At 37.3% G+C, this 27342-nt stretch overlaps 1 protein-coding gene across 3 annotated transcripts in view; it reads left to right on the forward strand.

The window, feature by feature from the left end:
- The first annotated feature begins 2411 nt into the window (after positions 1-2411).
- PLEKHH2 (pleckstrin homology, MyTH4 and FERM domain containing H2) overlaps positions 2412-27342 on the forward strand; it is a 51938-nt gene continuing 27007 nt past the window's right edge. The window contains exons 1-9 of one of the 3 annotated variants that reach the window (XM_050314490.1): positions 2412-4099; positions 4731-4989; positions 6088-6217; positions 18990-19052; positions 20058-20207; positions 20668-20751; positions 22251-22332; positions 24125-24307; positions 25996-26984. In XM_050314490.1, the coding sequence (XP_050170447.1) occupies positions 6095-6217; positions 18990-19052; positions 20058-20207; positions 20668-20751; positions 22251-22332; positions 24125-24307; positions 25996-26984 (1674 nt within the window). In that variant the 5' untranslated portion in view covers positions 2412-4099; positions 4731-4989; positions 6088-6094. The remainder of the gene's footprint in view (positions 4100-4730; positions 4990-6087; positions 6218-18989; positions 19053-20057; positions 20208-20667; positions 20752-22250; positions 22333-24124; positions 24308-25995; positions 26985-27342) is intronic. The other 2 variants (XM_050314488.1, XM_050314487.1) reach the window with 2 other exon arrangements.

Below are 27342 nucleotides of genomic sequence, written 5' to 3' on the forward strand. Positions count from 1 at the left end.
TTGTTACTCCAGGGCAGAGAAAATGTCAATGCACAAAACAATCTGAAAGAAGCACTCATTGAGTGAGCAGGCTTTGCTCTCCCTCTTGCGGTCCAAGCACGTCATTCCCGTAGCCTCCACTAGTTCTGTGCACTTTGAATTCAAAAGCTTTCTGCACGCTTGGGTGTACACAAAGAGAGCGTGTCACTACTGAAGTTTACAATATGGTCAAAGTTTTCATTAAATGCCAGTGCTAAAGCATTTGGTATAGTGTTTGTTGGGAACCAAATGTTGATCTTGATTCTTTTAGCTAGATCTTGTAATCTAAAAAAGCATTTTTTTCAATTTAAATGTTTTTGATGTAGCTTGAACACTCTACACAGAAAGTATAGGACAGAAAACAATGCACTTTTTGCTATACCAACAATCATGCTTTTAATGCATTTTTCAGCGACCAGTGTTAAAAAAAATGCATGAGGTACTTAGGAAAGTACCAGCAAATTAAGCAGTTTCAGGAAAGTTGTTGGGATACTTTAAGGTCACTGCAAGTGAGTGGAAAATTGGAGGCTGTACTGAACTGAATAGGAAAAAATGAAATTCTGTGTATAACCAGATGGGGAATATTTGAGCTTGCTTTTAAGACCTTTTTATTTTTTTTTTAACTGAAAAATTGCACTTCCAATGACTCACAGATGAATGTGAAAAAGCAGTTTACTCTGCACACCTACATTAGAAATAGCCACCAGAGGAAGGGTGAGGTGTGGTTTGTTTATGCAGCAGAAGAGTCTGTAAAGCATTTTGCCTCCCTAAGTAACAACCCAAACAAAATACAATCCCTAAATCTCAATTCAAATCAACATGTGTACGAGGAAGATTTCTGTACATGCCAGACAAGCAACATACTAATTACTTTTTTCCAAATACTTTTTAATACTTTAGGCACACACACAGGCGGCTCGTTACCTGAGATGTACTCTCAGCTCTTTTCAGCCGTAGGGGACCAAGAGCCTGCTGACAGCATGACCCACCAGCACACGCACCTGCTGCTTCATCCTGTCTAGAACTAAAATACGAAGTGTGTTGTTACCTATAGGACAGGGCAGCTCTGCGAGACCCACTCAGCCCATAATATCCCCAGCACTGCCCCGCGGGCTGTACGGTTCCAACCCTCCGGTTTGTACTTGACAAATAACCCTCCAACAAGGTGTGAAATTTAGATTGCAGTAAACCCACGCTGGAGCCGAGGAACGGCAGGGCAAGGGGATACTTCTTCCTAACATCGTCTCCGAAATTAAGAGGGAAAATTCCTAATTCACACAAGAACTTTGAAAACTGGTACGGGGAAGGACTACAGGCGGGCCGTCCCTTCCTGGGACCCCTGTGCCAGCCTTCCCCAGGCAGCGCTGGCTCCAGCCAGCCTCCCTCCTCCCTCCGTCCGAGCGGCCCCGCCGGGGCCGCAGCACGGGGGACAGGCGGCGGCCCCGGGAGCGCACCCCGCCGGCAGGACAACGCGGCGGGGCCACCCCGGCCCGCTGCCCGGGAAGGGCCCGCGACTTCGAACCCCATGCCGGCTCCCGGGCCGGCCGAGCCTCGCAAGCCCCGCCCGGGCGGCCCGCCGGGGGCGGCCCCGCTCCTCAGTGGCCGCCGCGGCCGTCGCTCAGGCGGGCGCGCCGCTCGCCGCGGGGATGGCGGGGCGGGCGCCGAGGGGCGCGGGCAGCGCCCACAGCCCGGACGGCGCCCGGCGCGGCGAGCCACGGCCGGCCAGGTTTGACCTCCCTTTCGCTGCCCCCTTCCCTCCCTTGGCGAGCCCGGCTCTCTCCCGGCCGGGTGTCGCTCCCCGGCGGCGGTGGCGCGGCGGCACAGGCGGCGCGGTGCCCCCCCGGGTGACACCGTCGGGTGGCGTCGGGGGATGCTGTGTCAGGTCACCGCGGTGTGTCGGGTCACGGCAGGACCACGGGGTGCCGCGGGCGGTGTCCCCGCGGCGGGGACTGGCGGGCTTGAGGGCGGTGTAGGTCCCGCGGGCTCCAGGCTCCTCTCGTCCAGTTGGCAGTGCCGCTGCCGCATCCCTGCTGTCCTCCCAAAAATAGAGGAGCAGGAAGAAAACAACTCCTAAACAAACGAGCAAAATTGAGATACTTTTGAAATACCTACACTGCAAGATTTCGGAATGTCACGTAAAAATTAAACATTGGTATTTGGTGTGATGTCACGCTGCGACCGTAAAAATTGCTGTCATCAGGCAAAGGACATAAAACGATCTTGTGTGCTTTAATGTTGTTTGCTGCACGCATTTGACACTGGTCAAATGCAGATGCGGATGAGCCCTCAGCTGTGCCATTTCCCTGGGAAGCCGAGCAGGCAGTAATGAGCTGGGAGCCATCAGCCTGGCCCCTGAAATCAGGGGGGCACGCGGGGGTCTTTGCCTGGGAGTGGAGTGGGGGGGCCCTGGCTGACTATGTTGTTTCACAACAAACTTCTCTGGGGACCAAACTTCTCAATATCTAGGAAGCAGTAGAATGAGATTTCATAAATGAGATTTTGAAGGAAGTTTTGAACAGTTTAGGCTACAGTTTGTCTGAACACAGAATTATGCAAAATGAGTCAAATGGAAAATAAAGTTACCAGTGTTTGGAGGTGAGTAAGGGCCCCGGCCAGCAACAAACTTGAGAATGACTTCCTTGATTCCTAAACAGGTCCACTTTGTATCTCATCATTTCCCTTCTCCAGTCCAACCTTTATGGCTCCAGAAAAATTTGTAAGTGTCGATGAAAACGTGGAAGAAAGGGACCTGAAATTCGAGAGGTATAGTCCAAATGCATTTGGGCTGGTGAACATTTTGCGATGGTGAGGTATATATTTGTGCAAACCCATGCCTGTTGAAACGGAAGAACTTAGCAAGCTTTCTCCAGCATAGAAAGGACATCCAGAACATATGGACAGAATGTGAAGCATTTAGTTAACAAAACACTCAGTTTTGTTAAAAAGAGAGGAAAACACTTGACAGTACGATAAGGAATATGTAAATTTTTTAACATGCTTCAAAAAGCTAGAACACTGTTCCCTCCTTCTCCCTGTAGTGTATTTTGATAATTTCCAAGCAGACGGCAAAGAAAAGGAAATTATATCAATGCCTCTGGGGAGAATGTGACATTCTGACTTCTTGAAGCCTAGAAAGAGGTTTATAAACTTAAAAAATGAAAATGATGAATTTAATCTTTCCAGACTTGTCAAACTTGTCTCAATTAATTTTTGATGACATAATTAGAACTTAAGGCTTTAATGTGTGCTTTTTTAGTTTACTTTTCAAAAGATTTAATTTTTAAAGACTCGGGGGATACAGAGGGCTTTGCGGTGGGAACTGGAGCAGGAAGAAGGGGTGGACTCTGAGTAGGTTTGAGTGCTGATTCAGAGTACTCTATTAAGCCAAGAGAGATGAACTCATTTTTTTCCTCCCTTGGGGAATCGGACAAGAAACAGGAAGTCATTGATTCTAAGTAAGATCATTCACTCTGCAATTGTAAACAGTGTATTATGTGCCTGTAAATATTTTCAGAACCCATTGGCTTGTTGGAAAATGCGAAGTAAATTATTACGATGTCTAGCAAACAACCCACCATAAAAAAAAGGTTATTTTCAATCTTTTTATCTGTAATGTTTATACAGTGGAATATTAATTAGCTTGGACATTGAGAAACTACTTGGCTGGACACACTGTTCACTGCCAGAAATCCATCTACTCAAATGTTTTGTCTGTTGAAAGACAAACATTTTTAACTCCACCCTGTAATATTGTGTCCTACCGAAACGCAAAAATTCTTTCATTACTTGATCCGTTTGGGTTTTCACTGCCACAAACACTGAAATATCCCACTGTTAACCAGATGTTGGCTGCGTCCCTTTTTGTCTCATGTAGCTAAATAGACAATCTAATAGCAAACTGCCACTCCTCATTACTTAGGAGAGCAGCGTCCAGGCTGTCTGTCCAGATCAACCTGCAGCTGAAACTTTTTCTTCCCTCTGTCAAGTAGGAGAAGCTGCTGCTTGGAAGTGCCACCTTTTCCCTTTGAACAGGGGGATTCTGCATAAGGAGAGAAGAGCACGGATTAGGGACAGGACAACGGTGAGCAACTTGCTTCCCTGACAGTCAAAGGAATTTTCTGCCAAGCTTAAAAGATGGGAGGGGAACGGTAAAAGACACAATAGGTGTCTTGGTCACCTCGAAGGATAGCAGTTGAAATGCTTGTGTACTTAAAATTTAGAACTCGAGTGTTGTAGGATTGGCTCAGGAAACTATCTTAATAACATGCATAAATCCTAGTGATTCCGTGGGGATTCCCAAGTGGGAGATTCCTGAATAGGGATGGTTGTAACCTCTGGCTTAGCAGCTTGAATCATAGTTTGCAGGACCAAGAGGAAGAAAGAGCCAAGAATGGAGCAGTTATCTTCAGACAAGTGAATGTGGTGAAAAACTGACAAATTTTATTCAGTTTTTATTTCCTAATTTTTCTTCTAACTTAAGATATGGAGTGAAAAAAACAAGGAAATTAGGGTATGGGACAGGAAAGATTTTGAGCCAGCTTTTCACCTGTTGAGCTATGATGAACTTGAGAGTAATGCAAGACATGGGAAATTTAGAGGAGAACTAGAAAATATTACTGTAGTGAAGTGAAGGACTTTTTGGAATCTTGCTCATGACTTTGATCTGTCTTGTGATGCTTTGCCTTTACCTTTTTTCTTCCTGTTGTCAGAAGCAGTGGAAAAGATAAATGCATAGGTCCAGCTCCAGCTGAGGAGTATCAGCTGGGGCTACCTCCTCCAACGAAACTAGGCTTCTGAAGGACTGGAGAAGTCATGAGAAGGGGAGCTCTCCAAGTTGTTACATATTAATCCATGCTAACTGTGTCAAGACTTGCAGTATGGAGATCTGTATTACACATGATTTTCCTTCGTCACACTGAAAATAGTGGCTACTTGCCTTTCCTTGTGAGGATCTTACTGTTCATGGCATAGGTGACAAACATGCAATATAACCTTATGTAGTTTTTTCTTTGTTGTTGCCTTCCATATGCCTTCCACTGAATGGAGTTTTTATATCTGTTTGTAATTTCTGAGATAAATTGGGTACTTAGATGCTATTCAGGCTTCATTTTCAAAGCAACACTTAAGTGTTCAAAGCTCTGCAAAGGCTGGGGCCTTTACTTAGCAAGAGAACTTCTTGGACTGAATGGTTACATTCAGCCATCCACTTACTCTTTATTAAACTGTCTACAAACATTTGGAACACAGCAGAGCCCAGCCCTTCTGCTTGCACACAGATGATTTTCTTGGCTTCTCTGACTCAAACCATGATGAGCCAGCTCTCATCCTGAATAATTTTTCCAGTACTGCTTGTCCAGAAGGGCACTGAGATTAGTTTCCAGAAGGCATGAGCAGTTAAATGGGGATAAAAGCACAGATTTGAAACCAAAACATGCATGAACTAAGCTGTCCTGAGATCTGCAACACCTAATGCAAAGGGATTGTTTTTCGTGTGTGGGGTCTGTTAGGAACCATTTGCTCACCTGCCTTTGCATTTGGAATCAGAAGCTCCCCTTTGCATCTCATTAAGGATATTCAATTTTAAACCAAATTTGATTAGGCATTAAGAATTTTAAAACACTTTAAAAAGAGTCATCTGCCAAACATTAAACTTGCATAAAACCAAATGTTCTACTAACACACAGGCAGTTACACCTATGTAAGGCATTTCCTAAGCAAAAGCTCAGTTCTCTGCAAGCCTCTGTGTAAGAAAGGATATATACAGTAACTTAAGTTAAAATCTGTAAAGTGTCTCTGCTTATCAAGGAAAACTAATTGCAGCCCCAGAATTTTCAGAGAAATTAAAATGTGATAAATCAAAGTATTAACAACAAATATTTCAGAGTTTGATAGTTATGGATAGGACTTTTGTAAACTAGTGTATTTTTACTAAATTTTATGAAACTGTACATATATAAAATTTGTGCACTTAAGATTTATATAAAATAGGTTAGTATGCATAGTAAAAAAGTCAGGCATTAAATACATACTCAATTTGATATGGGGATTTTTTTCCCTTTCTTTTTCCAGCATAAATATGGCTGAACTTTCGGAGCCAGAAGGTACTGTAAACTGGAAGGAAAGATGTTTAACTTTGGAGTCACAGTTAATGAAATTTCGTCTCCAAGCAAGCAAGATCAGAGAATTGTTAGCGGAAAAGGTGGGTCTCATCATATGAATTTTAATGCTCTATAAATTATTTTATAATGGGGACTGCTCACATGTCGTGGTTTGAGATTACAAGTACTGAGATTTTTTCAGAAGGCATTTTAAAACAAAATACATGGAAAACAGGTATGTTTTAATGCTGTAAAAGAATTTCACACATCAGAATTGCCAGAAAGAAATGTTCATTTTCAAATAAGAGCACACTGGCAACTCTTCTGCAGAAAAAAAGATGTATCCAGTAATCACTTTTACAACATTGAAGTTAATATTTAACACATTTATTATTTAAGATTTAGGACACAGAAATCATTGCAGAGAAAATCCAGTAATATTATTTTCCCCAGTATTTCTGACTGAGTCATGTAATTTACCAGATTTTATTTTCCTATAATAAGACACCTCCGACTACGGCTTATCACCTGAGTCTGGGGACCCAGGAAGTTGGAAAGTATTGTATCATTTAATTTGAAGAATATTGTTTAAATATATACTTAATTGCTATTAGAAAGCAGTGTAGTTAGAAACTCTAAACTGTTTACCTAATCTTGCAATTTTGCTGTATGGCAAACCCTCATTGAAGAGGTGTTGCAGAATATTAGGTTTTGAAAGAACAATTAGCTGTTTAAAAGCCATCCTTTGAAATTTCATTTAAGAATAAAAAAAAAGAATAAAAAAGGACTAAAAAAGAATAAAAAAAGCTACTTGTGTCTTTCATTCCAGTTTGCAAGGCTCACAGATAACCTAATAAGTTACTATCATCAGTCTTGGAGGAGAACATCCATCAAAGAGTACAATAGTGGCTGCTGTAACACTCCACAAGATTATTGGATGCTTACACAGTTGGAGCTGTTAGGTCATACATATCTGTTCTGTCTCTTTACCCCGTTTGGATCACTGCATTTCGGGATTCGGGATGGAAGTCCAGTGGCTAAACAGTGGACATGACTTTTCTGGGAACCTTCCAGCAGCCATAACTACCATGTTTTATGTGGCTGCTGCTGATTATAGTTTTGGCAACCAAAAAGTTAAGATTCATGAACAGCCCTTCACAAAACAATTTGAGTTTAAAGAACAATATTTTAGAAATTTGAATGCTTTCTATTTGACTTTTCACTTTGTTCCTTTACAATTTTCATTTACAGGCTGTTAACTGCTAGAAATATCCCCTTAAATTAACAGAAATATATGCATAATCATATAATTTCAAATATTGGCATTAAAAATCCCCAAACAAACAGAACAAGGGGGATAAAATCACAAATCTTCAGCACTGTGCCTGAAACAAAGCACTCAAAGGCAAATTACGCTCTCATATCTGTCATAAACATGACTTGAGAATAGTTTAAAAAATTTTAAGCACTTGTCATGTTACTGCCCTTTTGTTTTGGTTTGCCTTATCTTTCTCAGAAATTTTAGAAAAAGTAAAGTGTTTACAGGAATTACAAATGGGAGAAACATTTTCTGGCAAAGACCACAGGTCCACCAAGTATTCAGTTGGGATAATTTGATATGCTGTTCTGCAGAGCAGAGCATTAGCAGACTTCCTGAAAAATGATCCTTCTCCTTACTTTGTCACTTTGACTTCATGATATGAATCTTTCACTCACCACCTGGAGTTCAGCAGGGATATGCATCCAAGACTGGTTAGAGCTCAACAAAATGAGATGATATTCATTTGCAAACTTAGCAATCTTGAAGAATTCAAAACCAACCATGTTCAAAAAAGAGAACTAAAGTGTTTGTATGTATTTGCGCGTTGGTTTTGTTTGCCAGTAATCCAGTGGTTATTTTTTCCACATATTTAGTTTTTCAAATGACACAAACAATTCTCAGTATTTGTTAAAGGAAAGATAGACTCACAGTAATTTGAAATTAAACTGCATGGAACTGTTTCTCACAAATATATTTGAGAAATAGCAAAGTGAATAACGAAGTTCTGATTGGCCAGTACTTGATGATCATCCTGATACTAATGATGAGAACAATACAGCTGATGTCAGCTTTTATAGGTACTTCCTAGTACCTATTTATTACCTGTTACAGAATGAAACAAATTGGCAAAGCACACAAATAATTCTGACTCTCACTTTGATTAGCACAGGCCTTTATTTGTGGTTTTGTTTACAATCATCTCTATGCTATGAAATGTGTACTAAAACATTGAACAATAGCATCAGACAGTGTTGCACTTCAAAATAGCAACAGAAATCACAGTACTGTGGCGTGACAGACATAAAACCCTGTGGGTATTATACTATGTAATTGTTGTGTAAGAATGATATTGTGACAAACACAGGTACTCTCTACAGGAAGGTAAGAGAAATGAATTGGTGATAATTCTCTAGCCTTTCTCTGCATGTGTTTGAGAGATATCTCTTCAAGACAGTGAATCAGGAAAAGGAGTTTGCATCCTATTTACGCTATGTGTAGGGATTTTCAGAAACTGCCACTGAGTTTTGCCACTTGTATTTGCTGTATAACTTAGTCTAAAATGAGATTTAAATAAGGGATTGTTTGAATCTATCTATTTCCAATATTTGTATCTGTGACCTGTGTACTTCTGTAAATGTATTCAGGTTGTGGATTAATTGAAGTACTCTTCTTACACACTAGAAATTAAAGACTTCACATAGTTATCTTATTTAATATTGGCCCTGCAAATAAATGAGCAGTCAATATGAAAAGTCTTGAGTATGTTATTCCAGTAGATGTGTTCTGATTTAGAAAAACAAACTATTTACTGGTTTTGTAAGTTTAGTGAGTACTAATCTTTGAACCTTCGTGGTTGAGGAGGTTGAGAAATTTGCATTGTAAATGTGTTTCTGCAGTCTGGCAGAACTTAAACTTTTTAGTGAACTTGGGGAGAAGAAGAGAGAGAAGCAACAGAATACACAGTGTTTTCAGAAAACGTAATCCATTCACTGTTGTTTATTTGTTTGAGTTTTTAATATTTTTTCATTTTGCCAAGTAAAGAGTCTATATTTATAAATCTAACGTGCAAAGAAAGAGACCTTGTTGGAGTTTTAAGCAGAAGCTGCTGCTGTAAGTGGGAGAGGTCTTTACAGGAATTTAAGGAATGATGTAGAAAGTATCCTAGTATGCCAAATTTAGGATGGCTGTGCAACTGAGTTTTAAGCAGAAGCCTTTATTTTAATGCAGCTTGAGTCTTACGTATATGAAGAGTTTACTAAAAAAAAACTTTTTTGAATAAAAGATTACAATATTATACTGAAAGTTAAGCTTCCCGCTGGCATTTCAAGTCATAGGAAAAGTTACTGACCTTCATTGTTTTCATTTTTCACCTAAAATATGTGTGCAACATCAGGTGTAAAGTTAATGTTCTTTCTACTGCTAAAAAATTCTTTTAGTGGGAGAACTACATCACTGTGTTAAATTCCCACTTGACAGCCTCCACTGAATTTCTTTTTCATGAGACCCTGCAAGGACTGAATATGGCACTAACCCAAATGTTGCATTATGGGCTGTCCAGTAATACTCAGCATTCACATGAACATCTCCCAAGTTTGTTTCCTTCAGTGCTGAGGGTCATTATGTTGTGCATTAAGTTATTTTCATATGTATATTGGTTTGTTTGCTTTTAACCTTCCATTTGGATATTCTCAGTATACATGCTCAGCTGGCAACCAAGTGTGTAGACGATAAATGCCATAATATTTATACTTTCTGTGCAGTTTATGAAAACAGAATGATAACCAACTTTTAGGCCAAATACTATTTCTTACATATTCCAAAGCATAACACATTTCAGACTTTATCTTACAAACCAACAGCTAAATCCAGGTCCCACTGTATTTTTATTCATTTCACAGTCCTATTTATGGTATATCATTTGACCTTTGAAAATGAAGCAGATGCAGTATGTTTTGTGATCTCTGGCATGACAATTTCATGTTTAATGTTTTCAGAGGCAAAGTCTATAACATATTTGACTTATACAGTGATTGCTAATATGAAAATTGTAAAAAAAGCACAATGAGTATTTCCATTCAAGAGATTTTGAAGGGTAAGCTAAAAGGGAGCAAAGTACTATTGAAGCAAAATTATTCAAATGAAAGTTATTTTTCAGTATTTCATTGCTCTTAAAAGACTTCTTGTGATAGAAAATACATTCAGATGCAATTAAGAAGATATAGGAGAAAACAACAAGAGTTAAAGAGAATAAAAATTTCTATGGCTAGAGTTTTAGGTCTGTTTACACCTTTTTAATAGCTACGCATTTTTCTTAAAGTTTCATTTTTATGCCATGTCTATTATTAAGTTTATGATATGCCTTTTTATAACAGTAGAGGGGGTTTTTTGTTGTTTTTGTACATCTTAAAACTACATTCTTTCTGAGGAGGCTGGAGATGAAAAAAAAAAAAAAAGAACTCAGGAAGCAATAAATTAGCCTTTCTTGTAGGGGCCTGGCTGGGTAATGGCATGAAGAGCACAGCCCTTGCTGTGAGGCCAGAGGATTAATATCTTCCCTCAGGTGGTATGGAGATAAGGTCATCAATTCTATTCCAACCCACCTGAGATGGGGAAGTTTGTGGAAGCTGTTGATAGTGGGCAGCCACCTGTGCAGATTCTTAGCTGATCTAATATTTGTTTAGCATTTCATTTTTAGAAGCTACAAGATGTTTTTTCTACATTTTTCATGGTAGGAACTATTTTTGCTCTTAGAAATGGCACATTTAATTTTCATTCCCTTGGCAAGTATTTTCAGACTTTAAATATCTGTTGTCTTCAAATTGCAATGCGTAGCCTTATGTATACTTCTAGAATCTCTTGCTCCTTCAACATCTTTTTCCTGAGTGTCCTATACCCTTTAATTTCATTAATAAATTCAGTTTCAGTCAAGTTTTCAATTTGTAAAATGTTGGCAGTGAGTGGTACCTTTGATTCTTCAGCCATCCTCTCAGGCAGTGGCATGAAGACAGGGCCCTTGTTTCAGATGAACATTCATGTTGTGACTCTAATCAGAAGTCCCAATTCAGTGCGACAGAGCTATAGAATTTTCACAGTTGCAGTACAGTGATCAATACAAAACCAAGCAGATCAACAAGCAGTTCTTGATAACGTTTCTCTTTTTCATTTTAAGCACTATGTGAGATTTCTTTTTCCTTTGCTCACCAAAGTGCTTCGTCCCTCCTTGCTAAACTATCTTCACTTTTTTCAAGATTTTGGATGTTAGGGTAGTGTCTGTTTGTGCTAGAGTGGTGGTCTACAGAATTTATATATGATTGTGTCTCTGCAATTTAACTATCAAGACAAGATCTTAGTTGGAAAAGATGAGAGCCAGAAAGAGTGAACATTCCTAGTGTTTTACCAGGCTTAGGAAAGTCCTGTGACTGATGTTGGGAAAAGCACAGTTATTAAGCCAACATCGCATGCTGCTCAGATGTCCTTCACTACACTCACTGCCTCTGCAAATCCCACTGCTGAATTTAACTTTTCAAGTCTGTATATTTACTGACAGCTGTCCTAGACTACCAGTTCTGGAAGAGTTCCCTCCCAGGGCTTTTCTGTTCTATATTTTTAATTTATACAGTTTCCAGAAGAAATCATTAATTTTACTACAATGAGCTCCAATTGGGTTTTTCATATGTACTTTTCACCCACTTAATGGCCACTAGGAAAACCTTTTGAGGAAAATCATTCTTAAAATCATGCTGAAAGAAGTAAAATATAACTCAGTGGTAAAACTGGTCTCATCATGGAGAATGACAGAAATTTTGAGCCTGATCATTTTGGAAACTGGGCAAATAGAGACTGATAATTTTTGGAAGTTTCATTTTGTTCCAAGGAAAGAAAGGCTTTTGTGCTAAGCACAGTTCATCTGAGTGAGCCCAAGTGCTAAAAAGGAGAGTTAAGAGAGACTTGCAGTTAAGAAGTGCCTTTTGCCTGTTTAGGGGAACAGTGCCAGAAGTTGCTGTAGTTAGAAGTAAACATGATTGTGATGAAGACTGTAGAACTATTAGCCATCTGCAGAAGCAGCAGAAGTGTATATGTCTGTGTGTGCGTTTGTGTAGACTTACATACCTATATATATATATATATAACTGACATCAAAGAAACAAATTGTTTTTAAACTCCATATATCAGTGTGACAGGCAAAGATAAAATGGAGTAGGTTAGATGGCAGATTTGCATAGGAATATGCAAATGTCCTATGACACTGCTTTGATAATGAGATGAATCTTAGCCTTTTCCCTTTTAATTGGTATGAAAAATGAAGAAGATGGGAGAAAAAGAAACATGGGAGAGAATTGAAAAGTGGCAGCTTGCAAACTAACAGACTGTGAGCGCTAAGCTGTGTGTTGCAGTAGTCATAACCTAGCTGGGTGTTCAGGTGGGATTTGAAGGCAAAAATAAGGTTGTAACTTTTGGGATTTAAACCAAATAACTAAATCTTTCATCTAAGGATTTTTTTTTTTCATGTAGGAAATAATAGCAAACAGTAAAATTTCATATATTATGAACCAGTAAACTAGTCAAGAAAATTCACCATGCTTGATCTGTGAGTAGCCTAAGGAACATGTGAGCCCCATGGTGACTCGGCCTTTAGCATTAGCCCTTTTGGGGAGATCTGTGGCAAAAAGAAGATTAGCTACAGAAAGTAATTCTTCATTTTGATGACTAAAAAACTGAGTAATATTTTCATAGGTTTTGTCTTGTTCTAGGGAAAAGATATTGTGACAAAATAGTCAATTTCATTTTTCGCTGAAGGCATATTTAGTTTTATAGATATAGGTGAGTCTGAAGTATCTTTTCCTAGATTTATGTGACAAAATATATTTCTATTAATTAGTTAAAATGCAAAGCTGTTCTATTAAAGATAAGTCTTTCTAATTATTGTATTTCCTTTGGGATAAAAAAAAATCAACCAGTAAAGAACAAAGTATTTCTTCCCCAGGGCATGTGCTCATTCCTCCTGTACAAGGTATCTTCTTGTTTACTTTTCCTGTGAAATACTAGTATATTTATTTATACATCTCTTGTTTGTTAGATGTTTCATCTTTAGGTGTTCAGTGGCTTAATGTCAGATTTTGAAGTTTGTTGTAGTTTATAAAGATTTAACACTGCCCTTATGGAAAATACATAATACATAAAAGAGAAATGTCAAGACAGAAGGAATAATGTTTGAAAATATGAATGTAACGTACCCAGCTTTTTAATAAATGAGTTACAGAAGTAGGTGGAATATTACTCTATTTCCCCAAACTAAATCACCAAAAAAGAGACCTTTTTGTAAAAAGAGTAAGTAATGCTTCTAAAACAGTTTTGCCATTGCTTTTAACTAACAAACACATGCAAGGCTTTATACATGTATGGATTGGGTATAACATATTTTAAACCATGAAAACTGGTGGTTGTCATAGTGACCGGCAAGCAGATCACTTGCTTTTAAGGAGTACTGACTTTTCCTGTGGAAGTTCATAGATTTGTTGAAATATTTGGGTCTAAACCTAGGAGTATAGAAACAAAAAGGGACATCTTGGTCACATGCAGTGCTCCGGAATAGCTGGCAGGCATATTCTTTAAACCATTTATAAACTTACCAAGCATAAGATAAAAAAAAGCCAGATCTTTTCCCTTTATAGCTTCTTTCTTACTCAGTGTGAAAAATTAGGATCTTCTAATTGCCAGTCTATGTTTATTCATTACCAGTTTGTATCTGCTTGCACCTTTGAAAGACAGTTGTCAGGTGTGTTTATCCCTCAGTTGCTTCTCCTATTTGTTTATTTATAGAGGCAACCTTATACTCATGTTTCTTTGGTTTTGCTAAGTCCTATATGGTGTGAGGACTGAATCACTGAATCTAAAAATGGTCAGATTTACTACTCTTTTTCTTATGTGGAACATTATTTTTCAACCACAAGTAGTTTGGGATTTTTTTTTTTCAGATGAGAAGAATTGAAAATTTGAAATGCAAGGAAAAAAACCAGACTCTAAACATACCATTCTGAAATCAGTGGAAGTTCTGCACTTTATCAATAGACAGACTGTATTTCTGCTTCGGACACATTAGGTTTTAACTCATTTTTCATTTTGAAAACTTAGACCTATTATCAGCATACAGAGAAGAGAGGTTTTTCTCTTTGTTCATTAGTGATCGTATTTTTCCTATATTTATTTATTTAAAAGATGTCCTATATTTATTTTATTTAAAAGATTTCTAAAAAGTCTATGTGATGAAACTGTGATGTTTATTGTATTAAAAACTAGGAGACAGTGTATTATGCACTGATTATAATGTAAACTTCAAGTGTGAATGGGACAAATCGTTATGTCAAAAGTTGACTTGGGTAAAAAATTAGGGGTTTGTTCTTATACATAACATACATTTACAATATATATATATATGCATACAAAAGGAGTATTTTTGAAATCTATGAGTGATGATTTTTGAGTTTATACCCTTTAGTGATTTCATGCAATACGTGCTTTAATCAAATGAAAATTTCTTTACTTGCATAAAAATATATATGCTAAACATTTCTGAATACAGTCAAGAAACTTACAGGTGACCTTTGAAAAAGAATCATTGTATGATTTGCCTTTGTATTGTTCAGAATTCCCAACAACTATATGTTGTGCTTCAATGCCCAGACCTCCAAGGCAGTACACCTCTTGGTTTTTATTGCTGCCATGTTTCTTCAAAGGATTCAGTATTTATTCATGTGTGGCATTTCTCTGTTCATTTTTTGAACAAAAATAGCTCAGTTTGATGAGTGTCAGATGTAGAGTGGTTATTTCCATAGTAAGTTTAAAAACAAATCTGTTTCTAACAATAGATACTGTTTTCTATAGTTTAGATAATTGATGCAGCATGCACTAATGCATTTTTTTTAAAATTGTAAGAGGATTTTTCACCTAAAGACAGAAGGAAAAAACATTTATTCTTTATATTTAAAACTCTAAAATCAAACACGGTATATATTATGACTGGACATCTCTGGATTTCTTAATCAATTTTGGGAAGAACATGCACCAATCTCATGTGGGTGACAAGAATATTCCTTATAAGAGGTTTGTTGAACTGGGGCATTATTTAAGTTACCTCATCCAGGAAATCATAGAAAATTAAGCTTGAATATACTTCACTTGCCAGATGTTATCAATGCCATGATGGCCCTGCATGTTTCTCCTGGGAAGCCAACTTTATGTCTGTTCACTTTACAGACTGTGGTTCATTCAAGCAATGTCTAGCCTACCAGCTGATATGTAACATTTCAGACCCAGCAATGCTGGCAATTTCTATAGATGTATCTAGAAAAGAAGTTGGTTGGACAGAGGTATAATTTAAATTAAAAATTTTCTGGTTTTCAAATCGTGTTCTGTATAAAGTCAGAGTTGGTCATCAATATTCAGGATGCAGCCATAGGTAAGAGTTCATCTGCATACATAGAGCACATTTGGCCTTTGCCTCTAAATGTGGATATGACTGCAGCTACTTGCCACTTCCATTGTGAGTTTAAGTTGAGGTTTTTTTATTTTTATTTGAGGATAAGCTATCAATCCATGGTCTGAAATTGTCTTCATAGTCATTGGGTAAGGAGGATTTACCACTGCATTTCATTCTTGATCAGTTCAAAGCATAACTTGATTTAAACAATTAGCTATTAGCCCAGTCACAAATATTCACCTTCTCTCATTTCTCACTACTGAGAAGTAGTGCTGTGATCATTGTTATTAAACTCGCACAATTTAAGAAGGTTTTAGGTGAGGTTTTGTTTGTGAAGAGAAATCCTTCCTTTGGAACTAGTTCCAGTCTTTTGCCCTACAAGTTTTATAGCTTTCAGAATATCCTAAAGCAATAATTTTTTCTGTTTAACTTTGCAGACCTATAAAGAAGCAAAGCAGTCAGAGTATAGATGTAAATTTAATTTTTCAGGCAAAACCATTTTGTGGATTGTTTAGAGATTATTTATGCAAATGGGGGTAATATATTTTTTAAGTTTCATTATTATTACAGGACTCTGCAAAACAAATCCATATAAACTCTAAATAAAGAGAAAATCAGGACTCAGTAATTATTATGTATCATCAAATTATTGAAATGCTGGCCAATTTAACTTCACTAGAAGTGCTCACATTTGGTAACTACAGTATTCCATTCTTGCTGAATAATATAGATTCCTTTCTTTTAACAGGAGTCTCCTAAAATAAATTCAAGACCCTTTAGAAATGTTGCAAATAAAATCTCACGTTTAGTTGTTGCCAGGAAGCTGATTGATGTATCTGTATGGTGAGACCATGCAAAGCTTCTTAGCATACCTTCTTGAAGTAGATAACTATAAAAGAAGCAAAAATAAACCTTGTTCTTCCATTTTTAATCTCTGAATGACCCTTCCCTTAGTAATTCTCTCAGCTTCTTTGGCTCCTAGCTTTACATTCATCTTAGCAACAGCTGTATTCAAATCATATTCTTTGTCTACATGAATATGCTATTATGTTCCTGGTCCTGTGCAACAGTATATATACCCAGAAAGAGGTGCATTGTGTCATTTCAGTGTGCAAACATGGGAGGAACTTAGGTCTTTAGTGCACTGTATGATGCAGAATTCGAACTGCTGTGTAGAAGAGCAGCACTACTGCTTAATGCTTGTACAGTGACTCAGTGATAATTAGATACTGCTAGAGAGACTAGCTGTTTTCAGGTTTAAGCCAAGTTGGAGCTAGTTGAGCTGCAGTGGCAACAGAGTGAACTTGGCAAACAACATTTTCAAGTTTTCATTTCATTTATTAAATCTGTCACATTTCTGATACTACCTTACAGGTGAAATTACTTTTACTTACGGGACATAAATGAATTGTCAATCACATTTACAAGTTGTTTGCCTGTAAAAGTTGATGAAAAACTTTCTATTCATCAGTGATGAACTTCACATTATAAATATCTGAAGGAGTTTTCTGTCATAATATTCTAGAGTATCAAGAGTCATAATATTACAGAATATTTGTTCCATATTGATATAATAGCTGCACGTGGTTTAGCATAGTGCTTTTACTGCATTAGAATGTTAGTTGACCATATATGCAGAAATAACCTCAATTTCTGAATCTTCAGCTCACTAAAAACTGTCTGAAAAACTATATTAAATTGAGTCTTGCAAACCTCACTCCTACTTGAATGTAAAACCAGAAAAGGCAGATGGACAGCAACCTTAGAATTCAAAATTCTAAAAATTAAACTCAAAGTTAAAATCTCCATGTGAGGTCATATAAATATGAAATTAAATACATGTGGCCAGAGAGGAACAAAGAAGGCTTATCTCCCTGTCCATCTGCCTGGACTGTAAGTACATGAATGACTGGGAAGATCATATCCTAAGAACTGTTCTTGCAAAACAACTCACCGGGGACCCGACCATAACCATGTGGATTGTGAAATGTTTGTTGCTCTTGCATCAGTGGTGGTATTATGATGTAGAGTTTGGTTTTTTGTATTGTATGAGAAAGTATTAGAAAGCCAGTCACATCTTTTTTTTGGGTTAGTGAAAACCCATTTTCTCCATCTTCAGTTATTGATTGATAGAAAATGGTGAGTCCATGTCTTTGTCTGGATGAGGTGCTGAAAGTTCCATGTGATTGACAACATAATTGGCAAGAGAAAAAAAAGAGATGGAGAGTGAAAAAGAAACTGAAAGATGCCAGAAATAAAGTAAAAAACAGGACAGGGTGAAACTGATTGTTTTAAAACCATTCAGTAAAGTGGAGAAGGAATAAACGGTTTTCATTTGCATTATTTGTATCGTATCCTTTTCTATGAACAATTTTCAATCTGAATATTGAGTGTGCCATATTAATTATTTGATGTTTCATTCTCTTAAGATGAACTGAGGTCTCAGCTAGGTCTTTCCTGAGAGCCAGTAAACCCTTTAAGTCATGGAGTACCTTATGTACTTTTAAGTGTTACTTCAGTTAACAGTTACACAGTTTACTTTTTTAAAAAGTCACCAAAATCAGACTTAAAACATAACAAAATATAAACAAAGTATATCTTTCTGGCCTCTTCTGCTCCATATTCCAATGGGAAGGCCTTCCAAATAAATAATGTAAAATGCAGGGGGTTTCCAAGGCCCTGGGCAAAGGTTGAGCCTGTGATTCATTAGGCAACATTATAAAATAACAGACCAGAGTCTCCCCCCACTCAGAGGTGACCTGAACTCCTCCATGTCACACTCTTTTCTGTCTTCATCCATGGCTCCTGTGGAGCACCTGACTCCACCGTGACCCTTCTGCCACATCCTGCCTTCATCATGCGGAGGGTGGGAATGTCTGGGACAGGCCTCGTAGCATATTTGTCCAAAGGGCTCCATTTGTCAAGTTCAGAAGAATTAGTGTCCAAATTGTGTAATGTGCCTAGTACGCTTTACTCCTGCCAATTTTGGAAGGATATAAAGGAGCTCACTACTTTCTAAGACTCTGAGCCCACATGAAGAAAGTTTCAGGGCTATTGACAAAGGAATTTCTACTCTTGATGGCAGAGAAAAAAAAGAACAGTATGTCATATGGCAGCCACAAAATTATACTATGAAGAAAACTTGATTTTTTTTTTCTGTAGAAGAGTTTTTACAATGTTTTAATACAGCCATGATGATGAATTCTTTTCCCAGTCCAATGCACTGTTTATCCTATTTTTATGCTCCTGCCCACAGCCTATTCTTTCCTTTTTCAAAACAGTCCATGAAAATACCTTTTTCTGGCAACGGGCAGAAGGCATGGCCTTTTAACTATATGTTTTTATATGTCTACAGATGCAGCAGCTTGAGAAACAAGTTATAGATGCTGATCGTCAAGCAGAGAGAGCATTTCAGCAGGTATATATATTGTAAAATATCACTAGCTAATGTGTGTGATACTGTGTGCATGAAGTGAAATTCAGAAAATTGCTATTTCTTCTCAAAAAGGAGAAGACAGTTTCTTTTATGTCTGTTGATTTGTCTTAACAGAGACTTTCTAACACCTTTCTTTGTTTGCTGTCCAGTTCAGGTCAATAAAGTCAAAGCTAACATCACAAATCAAAAACAGATACATGTAATGAGCTTCTTCATTGATGCATCATGAGACTTTGATATGTCTGCACATGGAAAACAGTGACCTATTCTAGATGATCTGTAAGAAAATAAAACAAGGATATCCAGTACAGGTTCTAAATAGGACTATTCTATGTTGTTTGTTCCTCTTGTAGAAATTACATCATCTAAAGAATGAGATCATGGCTAAATATTTAACCAAAGTTGCTTTCCAATTCCAAATGGCAGATATATCTAGTGTAGACATTTTATGAATATATCTCTGGTATTCCCAAAACATTCTTCATATCTTACTCTGAGACAGATAGAAACTGAAAATTTTAAGAATAAAAATGTTCATGTACTAATTTGGAGTTAGAAAACATTCCTGACTACAAGCCAAGTACTTTTAAGCCATTTTTTAGAATGCTGCTGATAACCTGCTGGGTTTTTTTATAGTGTGCAATTGTTTATTTATTAAAACATTGTTTATGAAGCCTAACTACAGCTCCCTGTAGATAAATTGCATTCTTCCCATATTGGCATTCTAAAAGTGTGTGTTACAAAACTAGAAGCCTCTTAACAAAATCTGTATAAGGTCTTCCGGTGTTTTGCCAGTCCTGTTGGTATTAGATGCATAGGGAGACATAATGAACTGTTGAATTTCTTCTCAAATAAGCTTCAAAACATTGCAGGGTTATCTTGAATCTGAGTGTGGAGGCAATTTTAGCGGTGTGTTTTGTGTTTAGGTTACTATCTTTGACTTGGAGTATTATGTTTCTTAAACTTTATATTTGACTTTCCAAATAGGTGCAGGTCATGGAAGAAAAATTAAAAGCAGCAAATGTTCAAACGAGTGAATCAGAAACCAGGCTGTATAAGAGATGTCAAGATCTGGAGATCCTGATACAAGATAAAAATGACATAATACAAAAATTGGAAAAACAGCTTGAAGAACAGGTTAGAAATAATGGTGTTACAAAAGAGGAACATCAATTCCATTCTTAATTACACAAAAGGAAAGTAAAATTTAAGATCAATAGAGGACAGAAAAGTTTAACATAATTTCTGTTGTTTGACTAAAGAGGTTCCCATGAGAAGTATATAATTTGAATAATGTTTATTTATTTGGAAATTGTGCTCTGGCTTCCTTTGAAAGAACATCTAACTTTTAAGAGGGGAAAGAGGTTCTTCCTCTTCACTGTGTCCCCTGAAGAACTTTCATTTTTCCTAGAGGAAAGAGGAACATGAGCCTCTGTGAAGGCCCTGTTCCTTATTTTTTGAAAATTGTTGTTGCAATTTTGCATATTGCCCATGAGCCTGAATTACTGCAAGCAATCTTAGGATTTGTGTCTGAAGATACTACTCAGGCAGACTATATTACTCAGTGAAAAATACGCTTTTGTCAATTTTTTTCCAGAAGCAAATAAGACTGCAAGAAGCAAAAATCATAGAAGAAAAAGCAGCTAAAATAAAAGAATGGGTGACAGTCAAGCTCCATGAGGTATAACTCTTGCTACAATACTTACACAGAAAATATAATGGTGTGACTGGATATCCTTTAGACTTTTTGTTGTGAAAGGCCTTTGTGCCGTAGTAAAATAGAAAAGCTTCCCAGTTTCATTGACCTATACGGTTATTTGCTTGAAAGGGGAAAATTAAAACAATGGCACAGAGACTAAAGGTCCATGTCACTTAAACTCTGATGTCTGATTTGGTCAGCTAGTATGTCTGGGTCTTCTTTATGGAGAAAGGGCCCAGAACTGCTCTCTGGAAGGTCAACTTCTCCACTAATTGAGAGAGCTTAGCTGGCAAACTTGAGCTTGCTCAAGCAGATGCCTGAAGTGTGAATAATCCCCAGAAAGCCGACCAGCTCTGCTGGGACCTGGCAGAAAAAAAGGACTCAATCATTTTTTTTATTTCACAATGCCCACAGTACTCTTAGTCATGAACAGTTTCAGAGGCACCAGCTCTAGTCTCAAGAGACCTGTTGTGTCCCTTTTTTCTCTGCTGTGGTAAGATAACCATGTCTTAGCCCTGCCTAAGGCTGTCAGTTTTGGTGTGCAGCTGTGCTTTCTCCTCCCTGTGTATAGAATTTAAAGTTGCCCATAAAAGTTAAAATCCTACTCTGTTGTGGTTAACTGGAAGTTATACTCACTCTAGTTGAAAAAACAATTGAATTATTGCTTTCATAGTAAGAAAATAGAAGTAACATTTACTTTTAGCCTGTGAGAGGAGTTTTTGAAATAACTTAATAAAAATGCCATTACATTTAGCTAAAATTACCTTGAAAAAGTTTGGACAAAATCAAGTATGATTCAAACTATTTACTTAGTTTGAAACATGGAGAATCTCAAGCTAGTTTCACATATGTGACTGTCACTCAGTGGGAAGTAGAATTGATGGTTCCCCTCTGTGTCATACGGGATACTGAGATTCAAGTCCCTGCCTAATTTGAAGCAGGAGTTTGAATCAACATCTTTTACCTCCCAGTAGTGGTCTGCAGCAATGCATTGTTGGTTTTAAATTCCTTTAGAAAGACTTTTGCTCTGCTCTGTATAAAGTTTGTTGGCACTTTTTTTTTTTTTTTAAATTTTTGCTGTGGGACGGTAGGAGGCATTAGAACCATCGTTCCCTCTAATTCCTTTGCTTGCTCTTGGGTTTGCCAAGTGGCACAGAAGTTTGCAATTCTAGCCCTCTGCTTTTATTAAAAATTCCAGTGCAGATTTTTGTCTTATTTATTAAGGATTTTTAAAGGAGTCTTGGGTTTGCTTGGTTGTGGGAATGATTTTAACAGAAGTTGAGCAAATAATCATTGCAGGGAATTTCATTGTTTGGAATAAACAAATGCCTAGACTGGCATTAAGAGAAGTAGCAGAGAGGAGGTTACTATTTGAACTAGTTCTGTCCTGACATAGGCAGAAATTCAGAGAAAATCTAAACAATGTAATGACTTTAAAAATTGTTTCACTGATGGATGAGATTACATTTATGTGCTTTTAGTTAGAGGTGGAAAATCAGAACCTTCGCTTGATCAACCAAAAGCAAACCAAAGAGATGAAAACTGTACAATCTAAACTGCAAGGTAAATGTACAAATCTTTTAAAAACTTCTCTCTACATGGCATACTTCTTTCTATTCCCTGTTAATCTGTGCATCTACATGACTGAAGATATTCTGTGAAAACACAAAGATTTTAGATGCTATGAATTGACATGACGAAGGGTGTTAGGAAGGAATAATTAAAGTTTTTATTGAAAAGACACACAGACAAGCCCCAATTGTTTTTTGTTGGGTGAACGGATATCTCTGTAATTTAAGAGGTTGTGCAAGTAGTAAGATTTTACTGGATTAATGACAGATCTTTGCTTTCACTTCTTCATAGCTAGGTGGTCTTATCACTGTTAAGGAATATATGAATGTCAGTCTGCACCTGCTTTTCCTAGCAAATGGTCAATTGGGAATCAGAACTAATCACATTCTTCTAATTACTATATTTGATTACAGTGACCCAAAATCTTAATTCAGCCACAGTATTACCAGGTTTCTCCTCAAGTAGATATAGTAAATTTAAAAAATTATAAAATGCAAACAGAAGAAAGAGAAATATCCCCTCCACAGAGCATTATTTCAGATTGAATCAGAGTTTAGAGTTGAATTTTATTTGCCACCATGTTGCCTCTTCACCAACTTTCTTAAGTCTGTCTGAAGGTTCACACAGGCCTCTCCGTACTTGATTGATTGACAATTTACTATAATCTGAAAATTTTGTTAGTTTGCTCTCATCTCTTGATAATATATCTCATATATACATGTAAATACACAGATATTTAGAAACGTGTGCAGATATGTGTGTGTATGCACACATACTATGCATAATATATGAAAATTTAAATATTTATAAAATACATACATATACAATATGAAGCTTTTAAATTAAGTTGCACCTTTCTTTTAATGGATAACCTAGACTGTTTTGCTTCTTTGTTATTTTGTGGATCAGTAGCAATTCTGTACACTTCAGCACTTTACAACTACAGTCATTCTCTTCTGAGAGATCTATTCAAAGGCTTTTTGAGTCGCTAAGAAATTGTCAGCTGGTTTTCAACATGCAGTTACAGAACAGTTACTCAAAAATATTAAGAAATTTATTGCTATTTGCAATGTCCATGCAGGTGACAGGCTATAAATTATATACTGTTTTAAGCAGTTTACAGGTAGTGTAAGGGCCTTTTGTTCCTGGATCTGCCACAGGGATTTTTATGAGCAGGAATGGACGGCGTTGTTTAATATCAGTTTCTGGCAGAATAGATGTCCCTAAGGACAGATTTCATTTTTTTGAGACAGTTCACCAATTTATGCTTTCACTGTCTCTCGAACATTTCCTCCACGTTTCCTTCTAAGCCTAGGAACTTACTCTTACATATTTGCTGTAGCACCTATTACAGATTCTCTTAATATTTTAATCTAAAGGGAAGGCCATCACATATCTTAATACTGTTGTTCTACAGTCTTTTCCAAATTAGATATCCCAGAACAACCCATAGGTTTAATTTCAGTCATAGGAGAATAAAATCAGGTATTTCCACTACGTTTTCATTCTGTATCAAGTGCGTGTTTTATATCTTAACACTGTGGAATTGTTAGTTGTTTTTTTTTCTTCCTATGTTAAAATCAAATTTTAAGAACTAGAAATGTAGCTCTGGGTTTCTTTTGATATGGGGAGTTATCAGATATATTTTTATTCCTATAGTAAATTTTTATTACCTTTTTTACTAAATTCTAGTTACCTTAAAACAACTTTACACTGCAAAGAGAGCAGTAGAATAGCTTGTTGTATCCCATTAACACGAGACTTCTGAATTACTGTTCTTCAGAGGCTACTGGCAAGAAATCTGTTACTTCAACACAAAAACCTGGAGAGTGTCAGCGACTAAGTGGTTTGACTTTTGGATGCTTTTCAAATAGAGCAAGAAGTCCTCAACCATCTTCTAAGTTTGAAGACATAAGCAAGTCTTCGGCTAAAGAGCCAGACTACACTGAAGGCAAAAACATGCCAGGTACCTCGTCACCAATCTGCCATTTTATTCTGACACAAATGGAACACTGAAATCTGCAACTATGTCAGTGTATCCAAACCAGCTGTTTTCAAAGTGCCTAACAGCACTCTCTCCTTCTTCAGTGCTACCCTTCTATTACTAGGAAGAAATCCTGTTGAGCACTAGAGTCTTTGTAATGCCACTGATACATTATTTGGCAGCACACAGTGACTGATGGGTGCTTTGGCTGCAAAGGGAAGACTTTGTCTTGGCTCAGGTTTGCACTGTAGTAGCATAAGGAGTTTATGGCTGCCAGTCCCCCAGGCAGAGCTGTTATGTGTTTATGCCTGGGCAGGGCAGAGTCTCACCTAAATCCAGTTTCTGTATGTTTTTGCTATGCTATCACTGCTGTCACAGTGTTCGTTTTATGCCCTGACTCAATAAGGTCAACTCAGTAATTTTTCAGCAGTGTGATGAAGGTCAGAAGAAACTGAAGAGAGCAGCAGGGTTTCCTGTCCGAAGAAGGAGATCAGTTCACACAATTTCCCTGGCAAGCCCTGATGTATGGTACTGCCATTGGCATGCTGTCATGCTGTTGCAGGCATGAGCAAGTCCATTGCAGTTTGCTACTTTCCTTAAGGAAACAAAAGCTCAGGACTTTGCTTGAATCCCACAGTACTATTTATGACCTCGGTATTTTCTCCATAGTTAGTCATGGTATCTAAAATGGCAAGTTGATGTCTGTAGAGAATCAGAAACTGAATATTTTGTGTATTTGTATTACACCAAGTTCATTATAAAGGTGGCTATGTATTATTATTTACATTTTTATAGATGAGGGAATTGAAGTAAGAGTAATTTTTTTTAAGCAAAAGGATAAAAAATAGAACCTTAGGCCTGCCTAGGTGGAAACAGATCAACTTTGGGGACTTCATTACTTTAAAGTGGACTAAATCAAAATATTACCCAATCAATTTAACTTCATACAGGTATTTAATATTAACCTTCCCAAGTGTCTGTGTAGAAAAACGCTTGTTCTTGCACCTGTTTTAACTTGGGAGCATGCAGGCCTTACTAACACGTTGCAAGCTATAGCTCTCTCTTGCAAAACCAGGTAAAAGTGAACAGCAGAAACAAAGCTATTTTTAATACAGCGTCTTTCCTTAAGTATTTTCCATGAGCCTCTCTTGTATATCCTAAGCATTCACCACTGGGAATACAATAATAGCTTGCAGAAGAAATTTATGTGGATAAATACTGTAGAAATGCTCAGAATACTCAATTTGTTAATTAAAATCTTTTCTGACAAGCCTTTATTAAACTTTAATTTTCCTGGATTTAATAAGGCAGCTATATTTGTATGCCCTTTTAAGTCTTGGGCTTTTTGTTGTTTTTGTTTGTTTGTTTATTTTCATCCATTTATGGTTTACTTTAAAATATGACTCCAGTGTGCTTATCTTTACATTTATTGCCATTTTTAGTTCAGCTACAACTGAACATTTTTTTGGCAAACATAATTGCAACTTTAGTCACATTAAAAAAAATTACAAATGTTCTTAATGTTTATTATTTACAGTATTAAAATTCTTGAATATGCTTACACATTTGAAGTTATTACCTACTTACTATTCTCAGACATGATGACAAAACCCTTTATCAGTCAAGTTTGCTAAAGTCATTTTCTCATGTTCATTATATTTCTCCTCTAGAGAAGGATATCCTGGAAACTACCTTTGATAGTCCTGCACATGAGACAAATAAAGGTCAGAAGTCATTGCAACAAAGTTCCTCTGGTTCAGAGCAGAACAAAAATGTGAGAACAAGCTGTTCATCCAAAGATATAGACAGTGACATGTCAAAGAACTCGTGCACTACCGGGAGTGACTGGAGCTCAGATGAGGATGGAGGAGACAATAAAGGACTGAAATCCAGGTGCGCATCGACTCTTTCAAGCCACACATCTGAAGAGAATGCAAGGTACAGTAGAGTGGCAAGTGAAATGTATTTGACAGCATCTGATGACAGTAGTTCTCTATTTGAAGAAGAGAGTTTTGGTGTTAAGAGGACTCAGCAAAAGAAGTTATACTCCTGGCAGCAAGGATCCCAAAAAAAAGGCCAGAACAATCTGAGTGGAAAGTGCAATTCTGACTTCACAAGTAAAAAGAAAGACCAAGATAGTTCTTCAGATGAACTGAATAAGAAATTTCAATCTCAGAGGCTAGATTATTCATCCTCATCCAGTGAAGCAAATACCCCAAGTCCAATTTTAACCCCTGCTCTGACACCCAGACACCCAATTCTAGCACCTTCTGCAGGTTCTCAATGCACAGCTCTATCAAATTCTCCCTCAAATTTGCCACCTCCAAAGTTACGGACTCCTAATGTTTTTAGTCTGAATTCAGCATTAACGAAGAAACACCTAAGCCAGCCCCAGCTGAGTTCTGACAGAATGTTTGGTAGAAATAGAAATGCCATAAGCATGATACGTCCATGGAGACCTCAGGAAACAGACATAGATCTGGTGGATGGAGAAGATACTGATATTTTAGAGAAAATGGAGATTGGCTGTGATGAAGGAGTGTTTACTTATGACTGCACTGAAGCACAAAATGCTGAAGTCCAGGAACCTTCTGAAATGACAAAAAAGGGTGCTAGCAACAAACCTCCAACCCCTCCATTACATCGATTTCCTTCCTGGGTAAGTGTGATTATGGATATTTTTCCTACTGATGAAGCTAACTTATTTTCATGCCTCTCTTCTATGATTTTTATTGCCTCATATTTTTCTTATTCACTGTTTAATGACAAGACTGGGCGTTACCTTAAGCGGAATTAACACTACAAACGCAGAAGCACGTTTTATTTTAAGCACACTTTTTCTGCCATTGAAAAAGACAGTCACTGTTTTGCACATAAGACCAATATTTTCACATCACATCTAAGTTGCGTATGTCCTTCTGTGTGAGTGTATCAAAAGATGTGGTGCTTGTGACTGCATTTACTTATTTACCTGAATGCCAACACAGCCTAAGAATGCTGGTGTCACTGCCCTTGCT

This window comes from Myiozetetes cayanensis, unplaced genomic scaffold (genome assembly GCF_022539395.1).
Source record: "Myiozetetes cayanensis isolate MyiCay16 unplaced genomic scaffold, myiCay2020 scf2-11, whole genome shotgun sequence".
NCBI classification, from domain to species: Eukaryota; Metazoa; Chordata; class Aves; order Passeriformes; family Tyrannidae; genus Myiozetetes; species Myiozetetes cayanensis.